Source organism: Micromys minutus (assembly GCF_963924665.1).
Source record: "Micromys minutus genome assembly, chromosome: 27".
Lineage (NCBI taxonomy): Eukaryota > Metazoa > Chordata > Mammalia > Rodentia > Muridae > Micromys > Micromys minutus.
Window position 1 is genome coordinate 20,944,733 of NC_137962.1, and position 20,204 is coordinate 20,964,936.

The 20,204-nt window shown below is 46.4% G+C and overlaps 1 protein-coding gene across 1 annotated transcript in view; it reads left to right on the top strand.

Moving 5' to 3' along the window:
* Positions 1-20,204, top strand: part of LIMA1 (LIM domain and actin binding 1) — a 91,433-nt gene that overhangs the window by 48,027 nt on the left and 23,202 nt on the right. Inside the window, exons 4-6 of the mRNA XM_080938950.1 lie at positions 7,006-7,470; positions 18,795-18,879; positions 19,898-20,046. Coding sequence (XP_080795076.1) covers positions 7,006-7,470; positions 18,795-18,879; positions 19,898-20,046 — 699 coding nt within the window. The remainder of the gene's footprint in view (positions 1-7,005; positions 7,471-18,794; positions 18,880-19,897; positions 20,047-20,204) is intronic.

A 20,204-nucleotide genomic window follows, 5' to 3' on the forward strand; every position in this document is an offset into this window, starting at 1 on the left:
CATGCCAATAATCCTAGCATTCAGAAAGCTGAGACAGGAGGATTGTTGCAAGTTTGAGGCTTACCTGAGCTACATGATAAGTTCTAGACCAGTCAAAACAAAAATACAAAAGAGAAAAGAAAAGAAAAAAAAAAGCACCATTAGGCGCTCGGCCGCTGGGTGCTCTCACCTTCTCTTGCCTGCCTGTTTCCCATTTCCTTCGTCTTGCCTTCTCTCTCTCTCTCTCTCTCTCTCTCTCACACACACACACACACACACACACACACACACCTCTCTCTCTCTCTCTCACACACACACACACACACACCTCTCTCTCTCTCTCTCTCTCTCTCTCTCTCTCTCTCTCTCTCACACACACACACACACACACACACACACACCTCTCTCTCTCTCTCTCTCTCTCTCTCTCACACACACACACACACACACACACACACACACACACACACGTCAGTTTGGCTTAGAACAGCAGGAAAAAGATGGTGGTTTAGGTGTGGCCCTCTCTTCTGAGACTTAAGTAACCCAGATCTGAGGTCATGAGCCAAGGAGAGGAAAGACTCAGAGAGAAAGAGCCATGCATGTAAGTGTCCCAAGGAAAAGTCACGTTGGGACATTCAAGGACTAGAAAGTCCTGCAGAGTTCTTGGGAAGGTTGGAGCTTTAGCTCCGGAGATAAAGAGGTCTCTGGGGAAATGCACGGAGGGCTGATGTGACCCAGCTTAAACCACGGAGGAGCAAAGGCAGAAGCAGGCAGAGCAGCTGAGGACAGCGCCGGGCAGAGGCAGCCGCATGCTGTAGAGAACTAGTCTCAGCACTGGGGAAGGGGCAGGAGGGTCGGAAGTTCAGGGCTGTTCATAGCTATGCAGTGACTTCAGGGCAGCCTGAGCTATGGATTGAGGCAGGCTTAAAAGAAACAACCATAAGTATTTAGAAAAGAAACGATTGTGGATTGTCTTGCAGCAATAGTATTGTGGTGAGAACAGTCCAGATACCATTCAACTAAAATGCTGTTCATCGAGATAAACCAGCTCTGGATCTGTTTCATATGTGGCCAGTCTGTCTGTCTGTCTTCCTTCCTTTCTTTAATTTTTTGGTGCCTTAATATAGGGTTTCATGTGGCCTAGACTGGCTTTGAACTCATTATAGTCAGGATTAGCCCTGAATTCTTCCTACTGGAGCTATAGGCATTCACCACCACACAATCACCACCAGCTCTGAGGTACTTTCTAAAGATAAACCAGTGAATCAAGAGCTGGGAGAGATTGCTCAGTGGTTAGAGCACTGGCTGCTCTTCCAGAGGACCCAGGTTCAGTTCCCAGCACCCACAGCACACAGTAGCTTACAGATGTCTAACTCCAGTTCCAGGGGACCCAGTGCTTTCTGCCATTTGTGAGTACAACATACACATGGTACACAGATATACACACGGACAAAACACCCACACACATAATAAAACATGTGGGTAAGGAAGATACTGCTGGCAGGCATGGAGATGCAGGCCTGTTATCCTCGTACTTGGGAGGCTGGTATGAGGCTCGCCATGGCTTTGAGGTCAGTCAGGTTTACTTAGCAAGTACCAGAGCAGCTAGGTCTACGCAGGAAGGTGCTTTCCAAAAAAAAGAATTAAGGGGAAAACCGTGGAAGTGAAAATGGTAAACAGGAAGTTGGCTCTTCAAATGTGACAAGGAAAGAGACCAGGCTGTTGTGTATTAAGGCAGAGAGCTGGTTGTGAAGGAGCACGCATTTAGTCCTGCACAGAGAGACAGAGGCAGGAGGATCACTCTGAGTTTAAGGCCAACCTGATCTACACAGAAAATCTGTCTTGACCACCCCACCCCATAAAAACCCTACCAATGGCACCTGTATGCGGTGTGGGGGTGATCTAGGGAGTGAGGGTAGAGGGGGAGACGAGGTCTGATGACTGAGCTCAGGGGCACTGTGGTATTTAGCTCTGCTCTATTTTGTTTTTCTTTATGGACCTTGCATATGGCTGGGCAGAACCCCATCATCTCTGAGCTGCTGGACAGAACCCCATCTCTGAGCTATTTTCCCAGCTAGAACCATTATGTTTAAAGGTTGGAGGGCTGAGGAGGAGCTGGCAGAGGAGGCAAGGAGGGATGGAAGAGCCATGGAAACAAAACAGGGTAACAGGAGTCAGGAGAAGAAAGGGATTCTATTAGTCTTCCTGTGCACCTGGCCGTGTGCACTCACCCGTGCATCCGACCATGTGCACACCTGACCACGTGCACCCAGATTCTTTTTTGGAACCTGTTATCCTAGTGATTTCTCCTCTCCAGGCAGTCCGTGTGTCCAGCCTCCCTGCTGCGCCCAAACATCCCCCCCCACTGCCTTTTGTAACATGTGTTAGGTCTCAAACCTGGGGACAAATGGCTGAGATACCTAATGACATTCCAAAGTGGGTACTACCTGCCCATCTCTCAGCATTACCAGTACTGGCATACGCCACCCACTACCCTGAGCTCTCTAGCCTAGGCACAGGGCTGGGTTCTTCTCCCCAGATTCCTGTATAAGCCAGCCATTTGGCTAAAGATGATCTTAAACTCTCCTGCCTGGTCGTTCTGCCTTAGCCTCAGCCAAGTGCTGGTATTACAGGGGTTGGCCTGTCACTGTGGCTGATCATAAGTATGGAGAGCCGGGATAATTTTTGTTTATTTATTTATTACTGCCGTTTGCATGTGTATTGCTGGGAAAGCACTGTTCCCCCTCAGCTGCATCCCCAGGCCTTTTATCCCTTTTTAGTTTGAGACACGGTCATGCTGGGTTACCTAGGCTAGTCTTGAAGTCACTCTGAAGCCCAAGGTGGTCCTTAACTTGTAACCATCTCTGTCACCCTCCTGAGTAGCTGGGACTACAGGCCTGTGCCACCATAATAATGTCACTTCTTTCCAGAAGCCAGCTGAGGTCAATTGTTATATGATACACGAGCAAGGGCCGTGTCTAAAGGGCACAGCAGCTACAGATTTTATAGTTCATAGATATTCTGTAATAGTTTCTAGAAACTGGAAAACTTGTCACGAGTCCCCTGGCTTGTCGGGGTAGCTTCTATAAACAACACGTTACTTGTAGAGAGTACAGAGAAAGATGGAGGTTACCTATGTGAACAATCATCCAATGCTCAACCCTCTCGGCCTAATGTTCTTCCATTTTTGGCTTTAGTGATGATTTCTGTTGTGTAACTCTTCTCTTCCCCATCTCGGCTCACCTCTAGTCCTAAAGACATGGATGGAATATTGCCGTGGCCTGGGTCTCACTCCCAGGGATGGTTTATGGGTATGGGGGCCTTAATGACATCAGCCCACACTGCCTTGGGCTTCCCCTTTGTGCCCATTTCTGCCTCAACACTCAAGTTGTACCTTTAGGAGCCCATTTTCTTTTATGTGTTCTGATTGGAGGTTAGGCTAAGTATATGAGTATAGATGTGCATTTGCACACATGCACACATGCATGTGAAGGCCAGAGCATCATTAGGTGCTGCTTCCGCAGAGGCCCCACCTACCTGGCGCTCACCAGTTATGCTTGCCCAGCTGGCCAGCAAGCCCCAGGGATTGGCCTCCCAAGCAGTGGCCTCACAAGTGTGCATCAATATGCTTGGCTTTCTGGGGTTTGTTTTTGTTACTTTAAAAAAAAAATCTGTTTCCTAAGATACAGTCTCACCTGTTAGCTAAAAACATAAGGTGATCTCTCTGTCTCCGGTGCTGGGTTTGTTCACTTCCCTTCTAGCAGAAGGGCCTTTCTGTTTAATTAAATTTAGTTTTGAAAGAGTTGCTAATAAGAAGAACACACACTGAAATGAACCAGACCCAAGTCTGCACATTTCAACGAAATGCTACAGAGACAGAATGACCCTTCTGAGGCTGTGGAGCCTCGCATTGGATTTTACATTCTGACTATCAAATATATTCTTTTACGCTTATCCACCACCACCACCACAACAACAACAACAGGAAAAACAATGATGCGGTTAGAACTAGAGGAACAATTAGCTTTACGTCACCAGTAAGCATTGGAGCGGCGTCTGAAGGCAGATAATGGACACAGGCTATGAAAGAAGAGATAAAGAAGTGCTTTCAGAGCCAGGTGAGGTGGCACACACCTTTAATTGCTGGACTTGGGAGGCCGAGGCAGCTGGGTTTCTGAGTTCAAAACCAGCCTGGTCTACATTGAGAGTTCCAGGTTAGTTAGGGCTACACAGAGAAACTGTCTTAAAAAGAATAAAAGGAAGAGGAGGGCGGGGAGGGGGAGGAAGAGGAAAAGGGGCAGCACTTTCCAATAAAAGAGCATGTTTGGCTGGAGAGATGGCTCAGTGGTTAGAGCACTGACTGCTCTTCCAGAGGTCCTGAGTTCAATTCCCAGCAACCACATGGTGGCTCACAACCGTCTGTAATGAGATCTGGTGCCCTCTTCTGGTATCTGAAGACAGTGACAGTGACTCACATATAGAGCATGCTCACTCACCCTGAAGACGCTCTTTCCAAGATGTCCTCCATCTCGTCTTATCTGGGCCACTGCCGGTGCTCCGGCGCCCAGAACCGTATTCTGCTCATCATAGGCAGAGATGAGTTCTCACGCTGCTGCCAGGATCGTCACTTCTCTTCGGTTCTCTGTGAAAGTGTTTGCTGTGCTGAGGAGGCGATGGACAGTTTGGTTTTGTCTTCCCCGATGTCTTACTATGAACGTGTATTTATTATAAAAGGACAGTACAGGGGCTGGAGAGATGGCTCAGTGGTTAGAGCACTGAATGCTCTTCCAGAGGTCCTGAGTTCAATTCCCAGCAACCACATGGTGGCTCACAGCCATCCATAATGAGATCTGACGCCCTCTGCTGGCGTGCCTGAGACAGATACAGTGTATAATAAATAAATATAATAAAATAAATATGATTAATAAATATAATGAATAAATTTATTAAAAAAAATAAAATAAAAGGACAGTACAAAGCCACAAGCGGATCTCTAGGGAAGGCAGCTCAGTAAAGCGCTGGCCTTGCAGATGTGGGGGTTGGCGTTCCATCCCCAGACCCTTGTTTAAAAAAACAATTAGGTGTAATCTTTGAGGAGACAATATAGTTCCTGAGGCTCATTGTCCAGCCGGTATCCCAGCCTACTTAGTGCGTTCCAGGGGAGAGATTGTCTTTAGAGCAAAAAGTTAAATAGTACCTGAGGGATGACACTTGAGGCTGTTTTTTGGCTGTGGCTGCGCGCGCACACGCGCGCACACACACACACACACACGCACACGCACACACACAGGGGCACACACGCAAACATTCATGCACATAAGTAAATGAGCTGTAAACATCCTGATGACTCTAGATTGCTTTCCTATGCTCGTAATTTTATCCACTCAAAATGGGATCTCCCTCCTGACTTATAATTTTCTTTTCTTTTTTTAAATTGAAAAGCATCTTTCAGTAAAAACACAGTGATATATGTGTTTGAAAAAGGTAGGGTCCAGTCATCAAAGCAGAAGTGGCTGTAGCTCTCAGGGCTCCTGTGCGGGCAGGCTTCAGGAGGAGGGAGGACGTTTGACGATGCTGCTGGCGGCACTAGCTTTGGGGAATGCTTTTTATTTTTATTTTTTGGCACAGGGTCTGTGTTGTGCAGGTGAGTCTTAAACTCCTGGGCTCAAGCAATTCCCCTGCCGTGGCCCCCCAAGAGTAACTGGGAAACTGGAATCTGTATGGTCATACCTGGCAGGAGTGGTTTTGTGTTTCTTCCATCTCTGAGCTGTATGTGCAGCCTCTAGCCACCGTTTACACCGGAGGCTCTATCAGCTCTCCGTGCCTCCCTGCTGCCTGAAGTGGCTCTTAGTGTGTTCAGAAAAGAAGGAGCGAGAGACCTAATTCCCAATATAGCTGCTAATCCCCAAATTCTCTGACCTCTCAGGTCCTGGGCTGTTGTCCTTTCTTTCCCACTTGGAACCCTGAGGAGTCTCGGGCAGGGATGGAGAGTAAGAAGGTACTCGCGGTTTGTGGCGTTCGGTTCGATTAGGGCTTCCAAAGCACAGGCTGCTTAATTTGACTTCAACAAGCATGTTTCCCCTGGTTCTCCAGAGCGTCACTGATGATTCACTGGTTGAGCTCCAATCCATTGTATCATTTTTGACCCGAGTGAAGTTCTCTTAGGTGTATGTGTAAATGTGTGTCCTCTGAGTATCAGAGTGGGCGGTGACTCTCTTATGAGGCCTGTGTATTTCTCAAGCAAAGGATCTGTAAAAATGCATTTCCCAAGATGGCTACAAAGTGGAGATAGATAAATACTAGAGAGGAGAATGGAGGGAAGATTGGATTGTTGTGTAGAAATAAGATCTGATGGCTGGGAATACAGTTCGGTGGTAGAGCGTTTGCCAGCCATGTAACAAGGTCTCCATTTGACCCAAGAGCCTTGACAAAAATTGTTATGTGCATGTAAATTCTATCAGCTATATGCTAATAACACCCACACAAGAACTGTAAATCTCTAGATTTTATAGATAGGTCATTCCTTGACATTGATCTCCATAATTAGAATTGGAATCACATAGTTACTGTATCTTTGCCTTGTTTTTTGTTAGGAAAAAAATTCCTAGCATTACATACTCCAATACTTTTGTAACATACCTGGGCGAACTTCTATTCAAATATAGTTACAATGTTGAAGGTACCTAGCAATCTGCCTTCTTAGATTCTGGGTGAGTCTTGGGAGAAAAAAGTCTCTCCTTTCCAGTGTAACTACAGGAGATCTAGGCTGTCTGGGCTGCTCACTTTGTCCTTATAAGGCTATCCTGTTTTATCACTTCCTGCTTCAGCTCCTGACTTTTTCCCTCTTCCTCTCTCTGGGCCTGGGTGGATGCTTGCTCCTTGTGGCTGGGCAGTAACTGTTCGCAGCTGTGTGAACCCGCGGTGGACCAGGCACAGCTTGGAGTTTTAACTTTCATTTTACCAAGACGCGTGTTTGGCTGCTGCAGCAGGCAAGTTGTAACTGGTCCTTATTTCTTGTCCCTCTAGAACACTGAAAGTCTTCCCCAGCACTTTAGAAGAGGGACCCTGTCTGTGTTAAAGAAGAGGTGGGAGAACCCGGTAGCTGGGGCAGAATCCCACACAGACTCGCTGCCAAACAGCAGCAGTGAGGGTGGGCACACAGCGGACCACCCTCCTGCTCAAGTGACGGACAAGGCTGTTCCTGGAGCCAGAGCTGACCGGGAAGAGCAAACCCAGCCCAAACCTAGATTTGGATCTCGTCCGGAAGCTGCTATTCAGTGTCGGTATCCCCGCGCAGAGGACAGCCACGATTTTAAAGCCCAGGCCACAGAAAGCCAAAAAATGGAAAACTGTCTGGGAGATTCCAGGCATGAAGCAGAGAAGCCCGAAATGAGTGAAAGCGCAGAAACTTCAGGAAAAATAGAGAAATACAATGTTCCACTGAACAGACTAAAGATGATGTTTGAGAAAGGTGAACACAGCCAAAACAAGGTAAGAGTCGGGTGGGTGTAGAGCTCACTTTGGGAAAACCTGTACTAAACCGAGGCTGGTTTTCTACGGCCGGCCGGCTGTAGCAGTCAGTGGGTGATCAGTATGTCTTTTGATTCCAGTCGCGTTAATAAAAATCTCAAATGAACTATTTGTAGATGCTGGGATTTGAGTCCCCATCCCGATTAGTGTTAAAGTCTAACTCTTTCTGGGATTCAGGTTGGTACCTAAAGTGAAGAGCTTGGATACTGATAGGACTGTGTACTCCCAGACACTTACCCATTTAATTTGCCTTCCTGTGTCTTTTGTCATCTGCAGCCTTAGGGGTGAAATTGCTGCTTGAATCGCTGTCTGCTTGGAGCGCAGCTGCAGGCTGAGGGTTAAGGCCAGAGTTGAGCACTAAGACTGAGGCTCAGTTGTGCCTCCCAACAAATGTTTTTTATCAGCTAAACTCTCCCAGGGAAAAAAAAACAGTGCTGAGAGCCAGACTAGTGTAGCTTTCTGGAGTTTTGACTTGCAAATGCACGGGGTTGTATTTTCCTGCATCTGCTAATGAAATCTGATCCTTCGTGTGGATTGCACACTAGTCCCCAGAGGGAATTACTTAACTAGAAATGAGCTGCATATACCCATGCCTTACAGCACACTCCAGAGGCTGCAGAGCTGGTCAGGTTTTCCAGTTTGCTCAGACTTTCCTAGGCTCTAGCGTTGTGTACGGGATGGTTGTTACGGGGGCCCTTGTAATGAAACAAACAGATCCGGCGGACAGCAAAGCCATCATTTACTGGAGATTCCAACTGCAGAGCAAATGTCTTCTCTTGAGCTAAATATTTGGCCCGAATCCTTGTGTTGGTGTAGTAATGGTTTGAGGCATTCCTCCTGAGATAAAGAAATAGATAACTCATTCTGCAATCCTGGATTATGTCAGGGCTGGGCTGTCGGTTCCTTCCAGTAACTCCCTGGCCTGCTGCCTTTCTGCAGAGGAAAGGTCTTGATTGGACACATCTTTGCACTATAGGAAGAATTTTTAGGCTTTTTTTCTTCTTCTTCTGAGTTTGCGCTTTAGCTCCGTTTTAACACTGGAACCAATTGGCGAGAGATGTAACCACAAAGCAGTTTTATGGCTCTTCTTAAACTTCCTCTCAACTTTTTTAGTTTCCTGGACCTGCCAACTCCCTCTTTCCCCTTTATGGTCTTAATATTAAAAAAAATTTTTTAAATTTTTTTATTTAAATGGTAATAAGAATTTTAAATAGAAGGGGAAAAAATGTAAGAAATCCTAAATGGAGAGGAAGGGGCTTTGTTGTGACTCAAAGCAGCATTGTGAGTCTCCTTCCAGACCCTGCCGGGTGGGACGGCTGATGTCATACGGCGCACACAATGTGGATTCAGTGTAAAGGCCTTATGCGTGTCAGAACTGGCCCAAGGTAGGAAGTGGCTGGGACAGCTGCAAACAAAAAATGCTGATTACGTGTAAGGCTCTGAGACTCTTCTCGTAAATGTCTAGTGAGAGATGGGTCAAGGCAAGCCTGTTAAAGAAATAGAGTGGAGGGGGAACCCATCCTGTAAAGAACAGCCCTTAGCTTAGCACACTGACCTTAGCTCCTGCACTGGGGAGGCTGAGGCAAGCCAAGCTACAGTGTGACGCCCTGTGTGGGTTCCCCTGACCCTGCATAAGGAAGGAAGGGGGAAAAAGGGAGGAGGACAGGAAAGAGGGAGACCCTGTGGGATCAGCATTCACACTGGGCAACCTCATGGCTAAACTCATTGGAAAAATGTGTGTTCTGAGACTCACCTGGGCTTTTGGGGTCTGGGTATTCGTGTGTGTGTGTGTGCACTTCCTTAACTTCCTAGATAAGTAAATAGTCCTCTGTCCCTTGGTTGTGGAGCTGTTTCAGAGCAAGCCTAACTATCGATGTAGGAAATGTCATCAGTTACTTTTAAAAGACTTGTCCAGGACTGAAGCTATAGCAAGTAAACACAAGGCCTCTAAGCTCAATCTCTAGAAGTACTCACTCCCACTACACACACACACACACACACACACACACACTCCCATATACACACTCCCACACCCACTCCCACACCCACTCCTACACACACACACTCCCCCCACACTCATACACACACACTCATATACACACATACACACTCATATATACACACACACTCCCATATACACACTCACACACACACTCCCACATACACACACACATACACACACACTCCCACATACATATACACACATACACACACACATACACACACTCCCACTTTCACATAGGCACTCACACACACACTCACACATACGCACTCCAACACTCACACTTTCCTTTGTTTTGATGTATGTGTGTACTTAGGTATCTGGTTTCTTATTTGAAGGAGAGTCTCATTCTGTAGCCCTAGCTGACTCAGAAACTCACTTTGTACAGTAAGCTGGCCCCTAACTCACAGAAATCCTCCTGCTTCTGCCTCCCTAGTGCTGGCGTTCAAGGTATACACCACTGTACCTGGCTGTTTAGTCTAATATCTCAATCAAACTGTTAGGAAATTTTGTCTATTTGGGGTTGAAGAATAACCAGTGTTTGTGGTGAGATTGTGGTTATTGCCGATGCACACAGACAAAGCTTTGATCAGAAGCTTTTGATCACAAGTATTTGGGAAAGTCTGAGAAATACGAGCACTGGTCCCCCTTCATGACTAAGACTGTGTAAGTACAGCTCAGAACCTGTCAGTCAGTGACAGCTACTGGCAAATGAAATGACAAGCTGTTCCCCCTGCAATTCCAAAGCTTGAGAATTTTAGGCTAGCCTGGGCTACAAAATGAACTTGAGGCCTGCCTAGAACCTGGCCTATACAGTGAAACTCGGTCTGAGAACAAGCTGGATTGTAGAAACTACGGCGGTATTTTCTTCAGTTTCGCATCAGTGACATGTGAGAGCACACGTGTGCTGGACAGTGGAGTGAGGCCTTTGGGAGAACAGAGGTACCGCGATGAAACCTGACCGTATCCATAACCAGTTTATATGTGCATCCTTGAGGGTAGGAATGGGCTCATTCTTCTAGATTCATTTATTGTGTGTGTGGAGTACTTTGCCTCTATGCATGTCTGTGTACCATGTAATGCCCATAGAGACCAGAAGAGGGCACCAGATTCCCCGGAACTGGAGTTACAGACGGTTGGGAACCACTGTGTGGGTGCTAGGACCCAAATCCAGGGTTGGGTTTGGTTTGGTTTGGTTTGGTTTGGTTTGGTTTGTGGTGGGGCCACATGTAGCCCAGGCTGGCCTTAAGGTCCTTATCCACTTGCCTCCTCCCAAGCGCTGGGATGATTGGTGTCTGTCGCCACACCTGCTTTCATACCTAACCTTTAATTGGTTTATTAACCTAGTCACTTCTAGTTCACATAGTTTGGAAGTGTAGGACTGTTGCACCTGATTGCTCACTGCAGCTGAACATGTCTTATAAAAGACACATTCATGTAAACTAATGGTTTCGAGTGATCCTTCAGTCCTTTTCCAGATAACGAAGGATCTAGCTGTAAAGCTGCCTCTTGATTTTTTTTTTTTTTTTTTTTTTTTTTTTTTTTTTTTAGTCTCTTGCCCTGAATGGCTCCTGCTGATGTCTCAGCCAGAAGTCAGGCATCTCTTTTAATCTGGCTCATGCCAACCAGCTGCTTCTTGCTTCCAAGCAGTGGTATCTGCATGTGTGCGCTCTGTTCCCCATCCCACTGAATTTCTGTTTGTTGTTTGTTTGTTTGGGGGGTTTTCGAGACAGGGTTTCTCTGTATAGTCCTGACTTACCTGGAACTCACTCTGTAGACCAGGCTGACCTAGGAATCACAGAGCTCCTCCTCCTGAATGCTGGGATTACAGGCGCGTACCGTCACTGCCCAGAATATACGAGTTTTCTATATGGGCTTTAGTCACCTCCCTGTTTTGTGGCCTTTAACTTATTTTACTTTATCTCTGTTGAGTCTTTGTTACATAGGCCCAAGTACGTATCTTCTGATTCATGTGCTTCCCTTTTATGGGGATTGCTTCATTATGCTGTGTCATCACTTCCCAATAATTAGATTCTTTTCCAGCTCTGAGCGTCTTGGCAGAAATGTCTTGTCTTGAGTAATTTCTTTGGGCTGTATTCCATCATATATACCATATTTAGAAGAAACACTCTTATGGGCATTTTTCTTACATTGTCTCAGCTACTTCAGAACCAGCACCGCCCAGGCACATCCTGAAAGCTTCACCACTTGTTGGTTTTGTGGGATTCTTAACTATCCTTATATTTTATGTGTGTGCCTGTTCTGCCTGCATGTGCACCACACGGGTGCCTGGTGTCCTTGGAGGTCGGAAGGAGGCATCAGAATCCCTGGAACTGGAGTTGTGGTAGAATGGGAGTCACCATGTGGCTGCTGGCAACAGAACCTGGGTCCTCTGCAAGAGCAGGGAGCACTCTTACTGCTGTGCTATTTCTCCAGCCCCATTTTTAAGTACTGAATTAGCCTACTAGATACAAAGTATCACTCTTCTTTCTTTCTGAATTAGCCTACTAGATACAAAGTATCACTCTTTTCTTTCTCTCTGAATTAGCTTACTAGATACAAAGTATTACTCTTTCTTTTCTTTCTGAATTAGCTTACTAGATACAAAGTATCACTTTTTCTTTCTGAATTAGCTTACTAAATACAAAGTATTACTCTTTTTTGTTTTGTTTTGCTTATTGTAAAGCTAATTTTTATCAAACACTTGGAAATGCATAAAATGTAGAGACCTTCTGTAGCTGGAGTTAAGTGCTTCTCTGTCTTCATTGGAGTTTCTATTGCTGTGATAAAACACCAGAACCAAAAACAACTTGGGGAGGAAAGAGTTTATTTCACCTACACTTCCAGGAAACAGTCCATCACTGAGGAGAGTCAGGGCAGGAACCTGCAGGCAGGAACTGATGCAGAGGCCATGGAGGGATGCTGCTCACTGGCTTGCTCACCGTGGCTTGCTCATATATAGAAACCAGGGATGGCACCCCCAACAGTGAGCTGAGCCCGCCCCCATCAATCATAAGTGAAGAAACCGCAGCCCAGGCCTTCCCATGGGTTATCTGGTTGGGGCATTTCCTCAGTTAAGAGTCCCTTTTCTCAAATGACTCTAGTCTATGTCAAGTGGACATAAAACTGGCCAGCACACCCTCCTATATGTGTCTCTAATATAAACAAACTATTTTGTTCAGAAGAAAATTTTTATCACTTAATGCTTTGAGAAGTTACGAGATTTATACCTTGCCATGTCTATACATAGGTCAGCAAAATCCAGTTTTCCCCTAAACCTGCTCTTTCTCCTTCCATCCTTGTTTTTTAGGAAATCTGAGAGTCTGAAGGAGCCCAAATGAGTAGCTAGGAAGTGAAGGGTGAAGTGCAGGACTCTTCAAAAGGCTCTCAGTCAGTTTCCCTGTGGGGAGGAGACGGTCTTCTTAGCTGTAGCCCAGGCTGTTCTTAGAATCTGTCCTCAAGCTCCTGACCCTCCTGCCTCTACCGCCTAGAAGCTTGGGTTATGGGTATGCACAACACAGGGCTTGGGAATCAACTTTGCCAGGGGTAGCCTCCCATGGCTCCTAGTACTCTGGAGGCAGAGGCAGGCGTGTCTCTTTTCGTGCAAGGCTAGCCTGGTCTAGTGCACGTCCTGGGACAGCCAGGGCTACATAGTGTGGTCCTCTCTTGAAAAGAAAACCAACAAAAGAAAGTGAGGTGTGGTGGTTATACACCTTTAATTTCAACCCAAGGGAAGCAGAGGCAGGTAGGTCTCTGAGTATGAGGCCAGCCTGGTCTACAGAGTAAGTTCTAGGATAGGCAGGGCTACACAGAGAACCCCTGATCTCATTGATTTGGGGGGGGGAGACCAGGTCTTTAGAGGATCACACTGGACCTGGAACTCAGCTAATTGGCAGGCTAGATGGCCCCCAGACCGCAGTGATCCATCAGCTGTCTGTCCTTCCCTACTAGCCTTCTTTCTTGTCTTCTTTTTTCTTAATTCTAGGGAAAAATTATTCTACTTTCCTGGCTAAAAGCCCCAAATGCTTACTCTCTGACTGGTATGTGCAAGTGTATTTGATTGATGGTTTCACAGAAAATATTTAGGAGGCGTTCACACAGGCATGCCACTGTCACTGTCAGGGAAGAGGGCCCTGGGGAATTCCACAAAGCCTTCATATATCTTATCTTTTCTCTCCTTGGCAAAGAGTAACTAACTCCTTGAGTGTCCATGTGTAAAAAAAGGTTAAAAAAAAAAGAAGAAGAAGAACTGGAATGATGAATAAATCTGTCGCAGGTGTGTGTGCATGCCTCTGCGTGTGTGCATGTATTCGTGACTGCTCGACACTCCCCCTTTTTTGTTTTCTTCCATTTGGGCCTTCCCCCCCCTCCCCCATCCTTGAGAAATACTGCTCCTTCCTGAACTCCACATCTCTTGCACATGGACAGGACCCACATACAATCTGATGTTAGTGCAGTCTGAAATGCATCTGGGGTCTCAAATTGTTAGCACCTCTGCTTTGAAACATTCAAGGTGACAACCAGAGCCTCACCTGGGCCCATTGCAGCTGGCTGGTCAGAGCCGCATTCCTCCTCAGAACCAATCCGCACATCCCCCTTCCCCGTTTCCTGGAAGGTCAGACATCTAATCATTCTCACCGCTCTGGGCTAGCCTTGAAATCCTACTGTGGCTTCCCAAGAATTCAGGTTCTAATCCTAGTCCACCCAGACCCAACCAGAAAGTATTTCTAAAGCTCCTGTGGGACTGCTGGTCTGGTTTGTTTTGTTTTTAGCTTTTGGTGTTTTTTTTTTGTTTTGTTTTTTTTTTTTTTTTTTTTTTTTTTTTTTTTTTTTTTTTTTTTTTTTCAGGGCTTGTTTGGTTTGGATTTTGGTTTTTGTTGTGAAACAAGGTCTTGCTACCTGAGTCTGGCCTTCACTGAATCCTCCTGCCTCAGCAGAACAGCCCCCAGTGTTATTCCTCAAGAGCTGTCTACCTTGTTTCTTTCTTGTTTATTTAGTTCCTGGTTTTCATAAAATCCACTGGGGGAAGGGCACTGTGCAGAGGTTGGGAAAGCTGGCAAAATCCAGGCCTCCCCTCCACCGTTGATCTTGGGGATCAAACTCCCCATTAGGCCTGATGGCAAACACCATTATTTACTAAGCCATCTCACCAGCTCGTGTGGCTGCCTAGTGGACTCTGGGGAACCAACTACCTTTCTCCACTTACCCAGAACTGGAGTTATAAAGTATATACCCCGGTATACGAGTGAAAGAGAAGAATTCTGGGGAACACAGTCACGTCTCCATGTCTGTGTCTCTCACACTGCTTTGTTTTACACAGGGTGCCCTCAGACTTGCTATGAAGCTGAGGATGAGCTTTGAACTCCCAGTTCCTACTGCTGACGTGCTGAGACTGTGTAGTCCTGCGCTACCACACCCATACTTTTAGGTCTCACTATGTTGTTCTGGCTGTCCTGGAACTGGCTATGAAAACCAGGACGACTCCCCCCCCTCCCCAACCTTCCTCCTCCTCTAGAATGTGAGGTTACAGCTCTGGCACACCCTACTTTTAACCCAAGCACTGAAGTTAAAGGCCAGCAAAGGTGGGAAGTGATATTCATGGGAAAGATGGTGCTCTTGCACCCCCAGGGTCTGTTCTCTTCTTTCCACACAAGGCAGGGGCGTGAAACTAGGACCCATGCTGAGCTTTGCAGGTTGCAACACATACTCTTGGATTTGTACTTGCATTTTATCATTGCCAGAATGTAAATTCCTCTGTTAAGAATGTAGAACCTAGGGGCTGGAGAGATGACTCAGAAGTTAAGAGCACTGATTGCTCTTCCAGAGGTCCTGAGTTCAATTCCCAGCAACCACATGGTGGCTCACAGCCATCTGTAATGGGATCTGGTGCCCTCTTCTGGCCTGCAAGTATACAGGAGGTACAGAACATTGTATACATAATAAACAAATAAATCTCTTTTTTTAAGGAATGTAGAACCTAGCCAGTCAAGACAGTATGTGTCTTTAATCCCAGCATTCAATAGGCAGAGGCAGAGGATCACTGTGAGTTCAAAGCCACCCTGGCCTTCATAGTAAGTGACAAGCCAGTTGGAACTACATAGTTAGGCGTGTCTGAGACAGAGAAAGGAGAGAAAGTAAAGCTTGGTCACATGAAAGTAAAGTCTGTACACGTGTGTGATTGCCAAGATATGCAGAATAGAAATACTTCTTTAAGTATTATAAAGAAGGGCGCTCAACTGGTTCCCAGGCATCACCACTGCACACGGGTCCCCGGTTCTCTCTGACCCGGGCGGTCTCTCCCTGGCGTTAGTTCTGAGAGCAGCTTGGCTCGCAGACCGTTCTCAGAGGGAGTGAGCCGGGGACAGGAACCGCTGAGATAAATTGTTAGTTCCATATGGCCCTACCGTGAAGGAACTAATGCCAGGAAGCGACTTCCGGGTCAGAGAGAACCGGGACCCCTTGTGGAGCCGTATGCGTGGGAACCGTCCACTTGCGCATGCGTGCGCCCTTCCTTATACTACTTACTGCAACACTAGGGCTGGTGAGAGGTGCAGCAGGTAAGAGCACGTGACTGGCCAGCCCGATGACCGGAGGTCAGATCCCTGGATCCGGAAGCGGCAGGAGAAGCAGCTCCTGAGAGTTGTCCTCCAACCTCCACGTGTGCATGCGAGCTCACACACACAAGGGACACGTTTTGTTGTTTTTGTCTTTAAGAAGAATCTATACCCCAGATTCACAAGTTCAGGCCCAGCCTGGTCTACAGAGTGAGACCTTATGTCCTCTGCCCGCCTTAATATAAAGGAAGAAGGGGAGGAAGAAGGGAAAGCAAGAGAAAGAATAGAGAAAGGCTGATTTTTTTTTCTTTTGCTTGAGGCATATTTGTAATTTCCAGGATTCTCCCCACCCCCCGTTTTTTTTTTTTTGTTTTTTTTTTTTTTTTTTTTTTTTTTTTTTTTTTTTTGTTTTGTTTTGTTTTGTTTTGTTTGAATTCTGAAAATACGAATTTCTGAATTTTTGTTCTAATTATCTTACGGCCTACTAACACTTGGAGTTGAGACTTTGGAGCCTGGTGATCACTGTTAGTTCTCGGCCACTGTTCCAAAGAGTCAACAGTCAGCTTGTAGAGACAAAGTTTACTTTGGCCTTCCTACTGAGACCCCGCAAAGATTTCACCCTCCCTCAGCATCAGCCTGGGTCCCAGCCTTCATCATTTGGCCTTTGAGAAAAACCCCATAATTCGGATGGGGGTGTGCCTGGCCTTCATTTCCCCTTGGCTGTTAATTTCCCTCTTTCCCAGAGCCAAAAAGATTGAGTGAAATAAGTCATATCCATGTAGTTGATATGGCAACCTTGGGGTTTTATTTGTTTTGGCTGAGACAAGGTCTTACTTTATAGCCATTCTGACCTGGAACTCATGACGGTCCTCCTGCCTCAGTCCTGGGTGCTGGGATTCCAGGTATAACTCACTGCTCACTCCCTGTTCGATTTTGGTTTTTATTTGAAATATATTAGAACTAACAAGGAGTAAATTGTCTTAAATACGTAGTAAACGTATGAAATCAGCCCGTTGCGTTTAAAAGTTTAATAACCTTTACCAGTGTTTATTAACAGGGAAGAAACACATGATAAAATGCCCATTCATACAAAGGAATCAGAAGACTGAGCAAGGCGAGGCTTTTTGTAAAAAGGGTGCATTCCAGCTAGCAGCACACCAGGCCAAAATGGCTTCCACCCTTTCTCCCTGAGGGTGGTGACAGCAGCTCATACCGGTGGGAGCTCAGCTTCACAGTCCGCCAGGATTGGCTGACCACCCTTGCCTGGCCAACTATGTTGGATTTTTAAAAAAAAAAAAGTTTCTCCTATATTGAGTTCAGCTGCAGAACACTCACCCACTTACCAAAGACATTTGGGGCTCTGACTTCCATCTTCAAGCTGGGGGCAGGGAGGTGGGGTGCCCCATAACTCTGACACACTGACTTTTAGTACTTCCCAGATATTTGAATAGCAGAATCTGGCTGAAGGCCATTATCACAGAATGTGATTCTCCACATCTAAGTTTGAAATACTCTGTGAAGCTAAGTGGCTTTTTCTTGAGTCTATTTCCAGTCCTAAAATTATCATTTAAAACTTTATATATACATATATATATTTTTTTAAGGTGAGATCTCCTATAGCCTCTTGTATTTGCAGAGTCTGCCCTTGAATTCCTGATCCCCCTGCCTCTGATTAATTACAGGTGTGCCACCACACTCCAGTTGTTTTGTAGCTATAACTTAGGGTCTATTCGAAATGTGAGACACAAAGCGTTGGGATTTCAGGAATTCCTAAAATACTTTATTCAAAAATAAATGCCCAGTGTCTGCAGCATAGCTCAGTGCTCAGCACTTGCTTGGTGTGTAAGGATCCAGGTTCAGTCCCCAGCACTGAAGAGACAAATCATGCCGCAGTCTACAGGTCCTGAGAGTATGCGAGGGCAGAGGCCTGGGCTCCCTCCGTGGGCTTGCAGGCCAGTGGAAAGAGAGCTACAGGGGTCTACCAAGCATTGTAATAAAACATGACTGGGTACTTCAGACTGCGGGAAGGGTAGCTAAATATACATAGAAGTGAGTGGGACCTGACCTGAATAGCATTTGCTAGACAGAAGGACAGACATGGTAAGGGTGGAGGGTTTGGGCTCCCTGAAGGATAAAAGATGTGGCAGAGAATATCCAGAGGGGAAGCTGGGTAGGCGCTGACCAGCCCTACCCAGCTTCCGTGAGACACCATGAGGGATGTCTCAACGGTGCTTCAACACTTGCTATGGCATTCAAGAGCTGATTGGAAATTCTGAAAGAACTTTGAACAGGGCACTTCAGGGGAGATGTAGATTTCGGAATAATTACTTTTTATTAGTTGGGATAATGGCAACCTCTTGAAGACTGGATTAGGAGGTGGAAAAAGAGCCAATTAAGGAGATAATGAGATCGTTAAAAGAGCCATGATGAAGACGGCGACAGCAGGGTGCTGCGAGGTGGAGAGGGAGAACAGCGGGAGCTGCCTGCGCCTCAGCGGTTCTTAAGGGACTTGTCATTGTCCTCTGAGATACGAGGGCTTTCCTCCCACAGCTGTGCCGGGCCCGGGTAAGCCGGCCTGGCAGCAGCAAAGAGCTTTGTCTATTTAGAGTTGTTTCTCTGTGAGCTCCTGCGAGTGTGTGCTCCTTGGCATTTCAAAAGTTCTGATCTTCTGGGTTTTGTTGATGAGTGAGCCATGAATCTTCCATCCATGTTTCCTATCTTCTGAACAGAGTCTCTGGACCCAAAGCCGAAACGCTGGGGGGAGGAGGCTCTCCGAGAACAGCGGTTCCCTGGACGACTTGGAAATAGGTACAGGTAAGTAAGCGGAGAGGAAGAATGAGGAGGCGCATCAGAGAGTGTTAGAGTGTGTGACCTACAAGACGGTCCCAGCTGTTCTGCTCTCTGTTAGCTTCCCTGAGTTTTATTTTTGCCCTTCGTTTGAGGCAAGATCTCTAGCCCAGGCTAGCCTAAACCTCCTCCGAGGCCAACGTTGGCCTCAAACTGCTGATCCCCCAGTCCTAGGATTACAGACACTCCCACACCATGTCCCCTGTACTCTCTTTGCATTTGTAATCCGTCCTTGGGCTGACAGGTGAAGTGCTAACAGATGCCTTGGCACCAGTTACCTGGAACTGGAGGATGCCAGCAGATGGACTGAATCCCTGACCAAGATTGTTTATCCTGAGCTGGGGATGTAGCTCAGTGGTAACCCAGGTGCTTAGTGTACACAAAACCCTGAGTTTGAGTCTCAGCACCACAAAATAATAATAATAATAATCAAAGAAAAGAAAAGAGAAAGTTTTAAAATTGTGTGTATGTATGCGTACAAAATGTACATTTATGATAAAAGTACTTCTTTGGTGTTAGGGAAGTGAATTGAAGTTATCTTATAAAAAACTGATTTTCTCTTTTTTTGGTGTGCTTTAGGTTGTTGGTTTTTATTTATTGATTTATTTCATGTATGTGAGTACACCGTCACTATCTTCAGACACACCAGAAGAGGGCATCAGATCCTATTACAGATGGTTGTGAGCCACCATGTGGTTGCTGGGATTTGAACTCAGGACCTCTGGAAGAGCAGTCAGTGCTCTCAACCGCTGAGCCATCTCTCCAGCCCCTTGTTTTGTTTTTTAAGCAGGGTCTCACTTCTGTAGCCTAGGTTGGCCTTGAACATGTGGCGCTCCAACCTCAGCCTCCCCAATGCTCGAATTACAGATGAGGGCCACTACATCTCATGTACTTCTAATAGAAAAGGCTATGTGTTAGATTGTAGGCACCCAGGACTTAGAATCCCCCTCATCCAATAACCATGCGTGTTCTTCCACATGTCCAGGCCATATGTCTTCCTCTGCGTTTAATTCGGAGAAAAGTGAGAGCAAGCGGAATCTGGAGCTGCCACGCCTCTCCGAAACCTCCATAAAGGATCGAATGGCCAAGTACCAGGCTGCTGTGTCCAAGCAGAGCGCCCCAGCCAGCTACGCTGTAAGTGTCCTGCACAGTTCTTAGTCACTTCTCCAGTGGCCAACAGAACACTGCCTCCGGAAACACCTCTGGGGCCCTGACCTCTGACCCCAGCACCCTTTTCATAAGCCCCGCCCTCCTTTAGTCACCATTTTCTGGTCTTGATTTTGCTCCTCCAG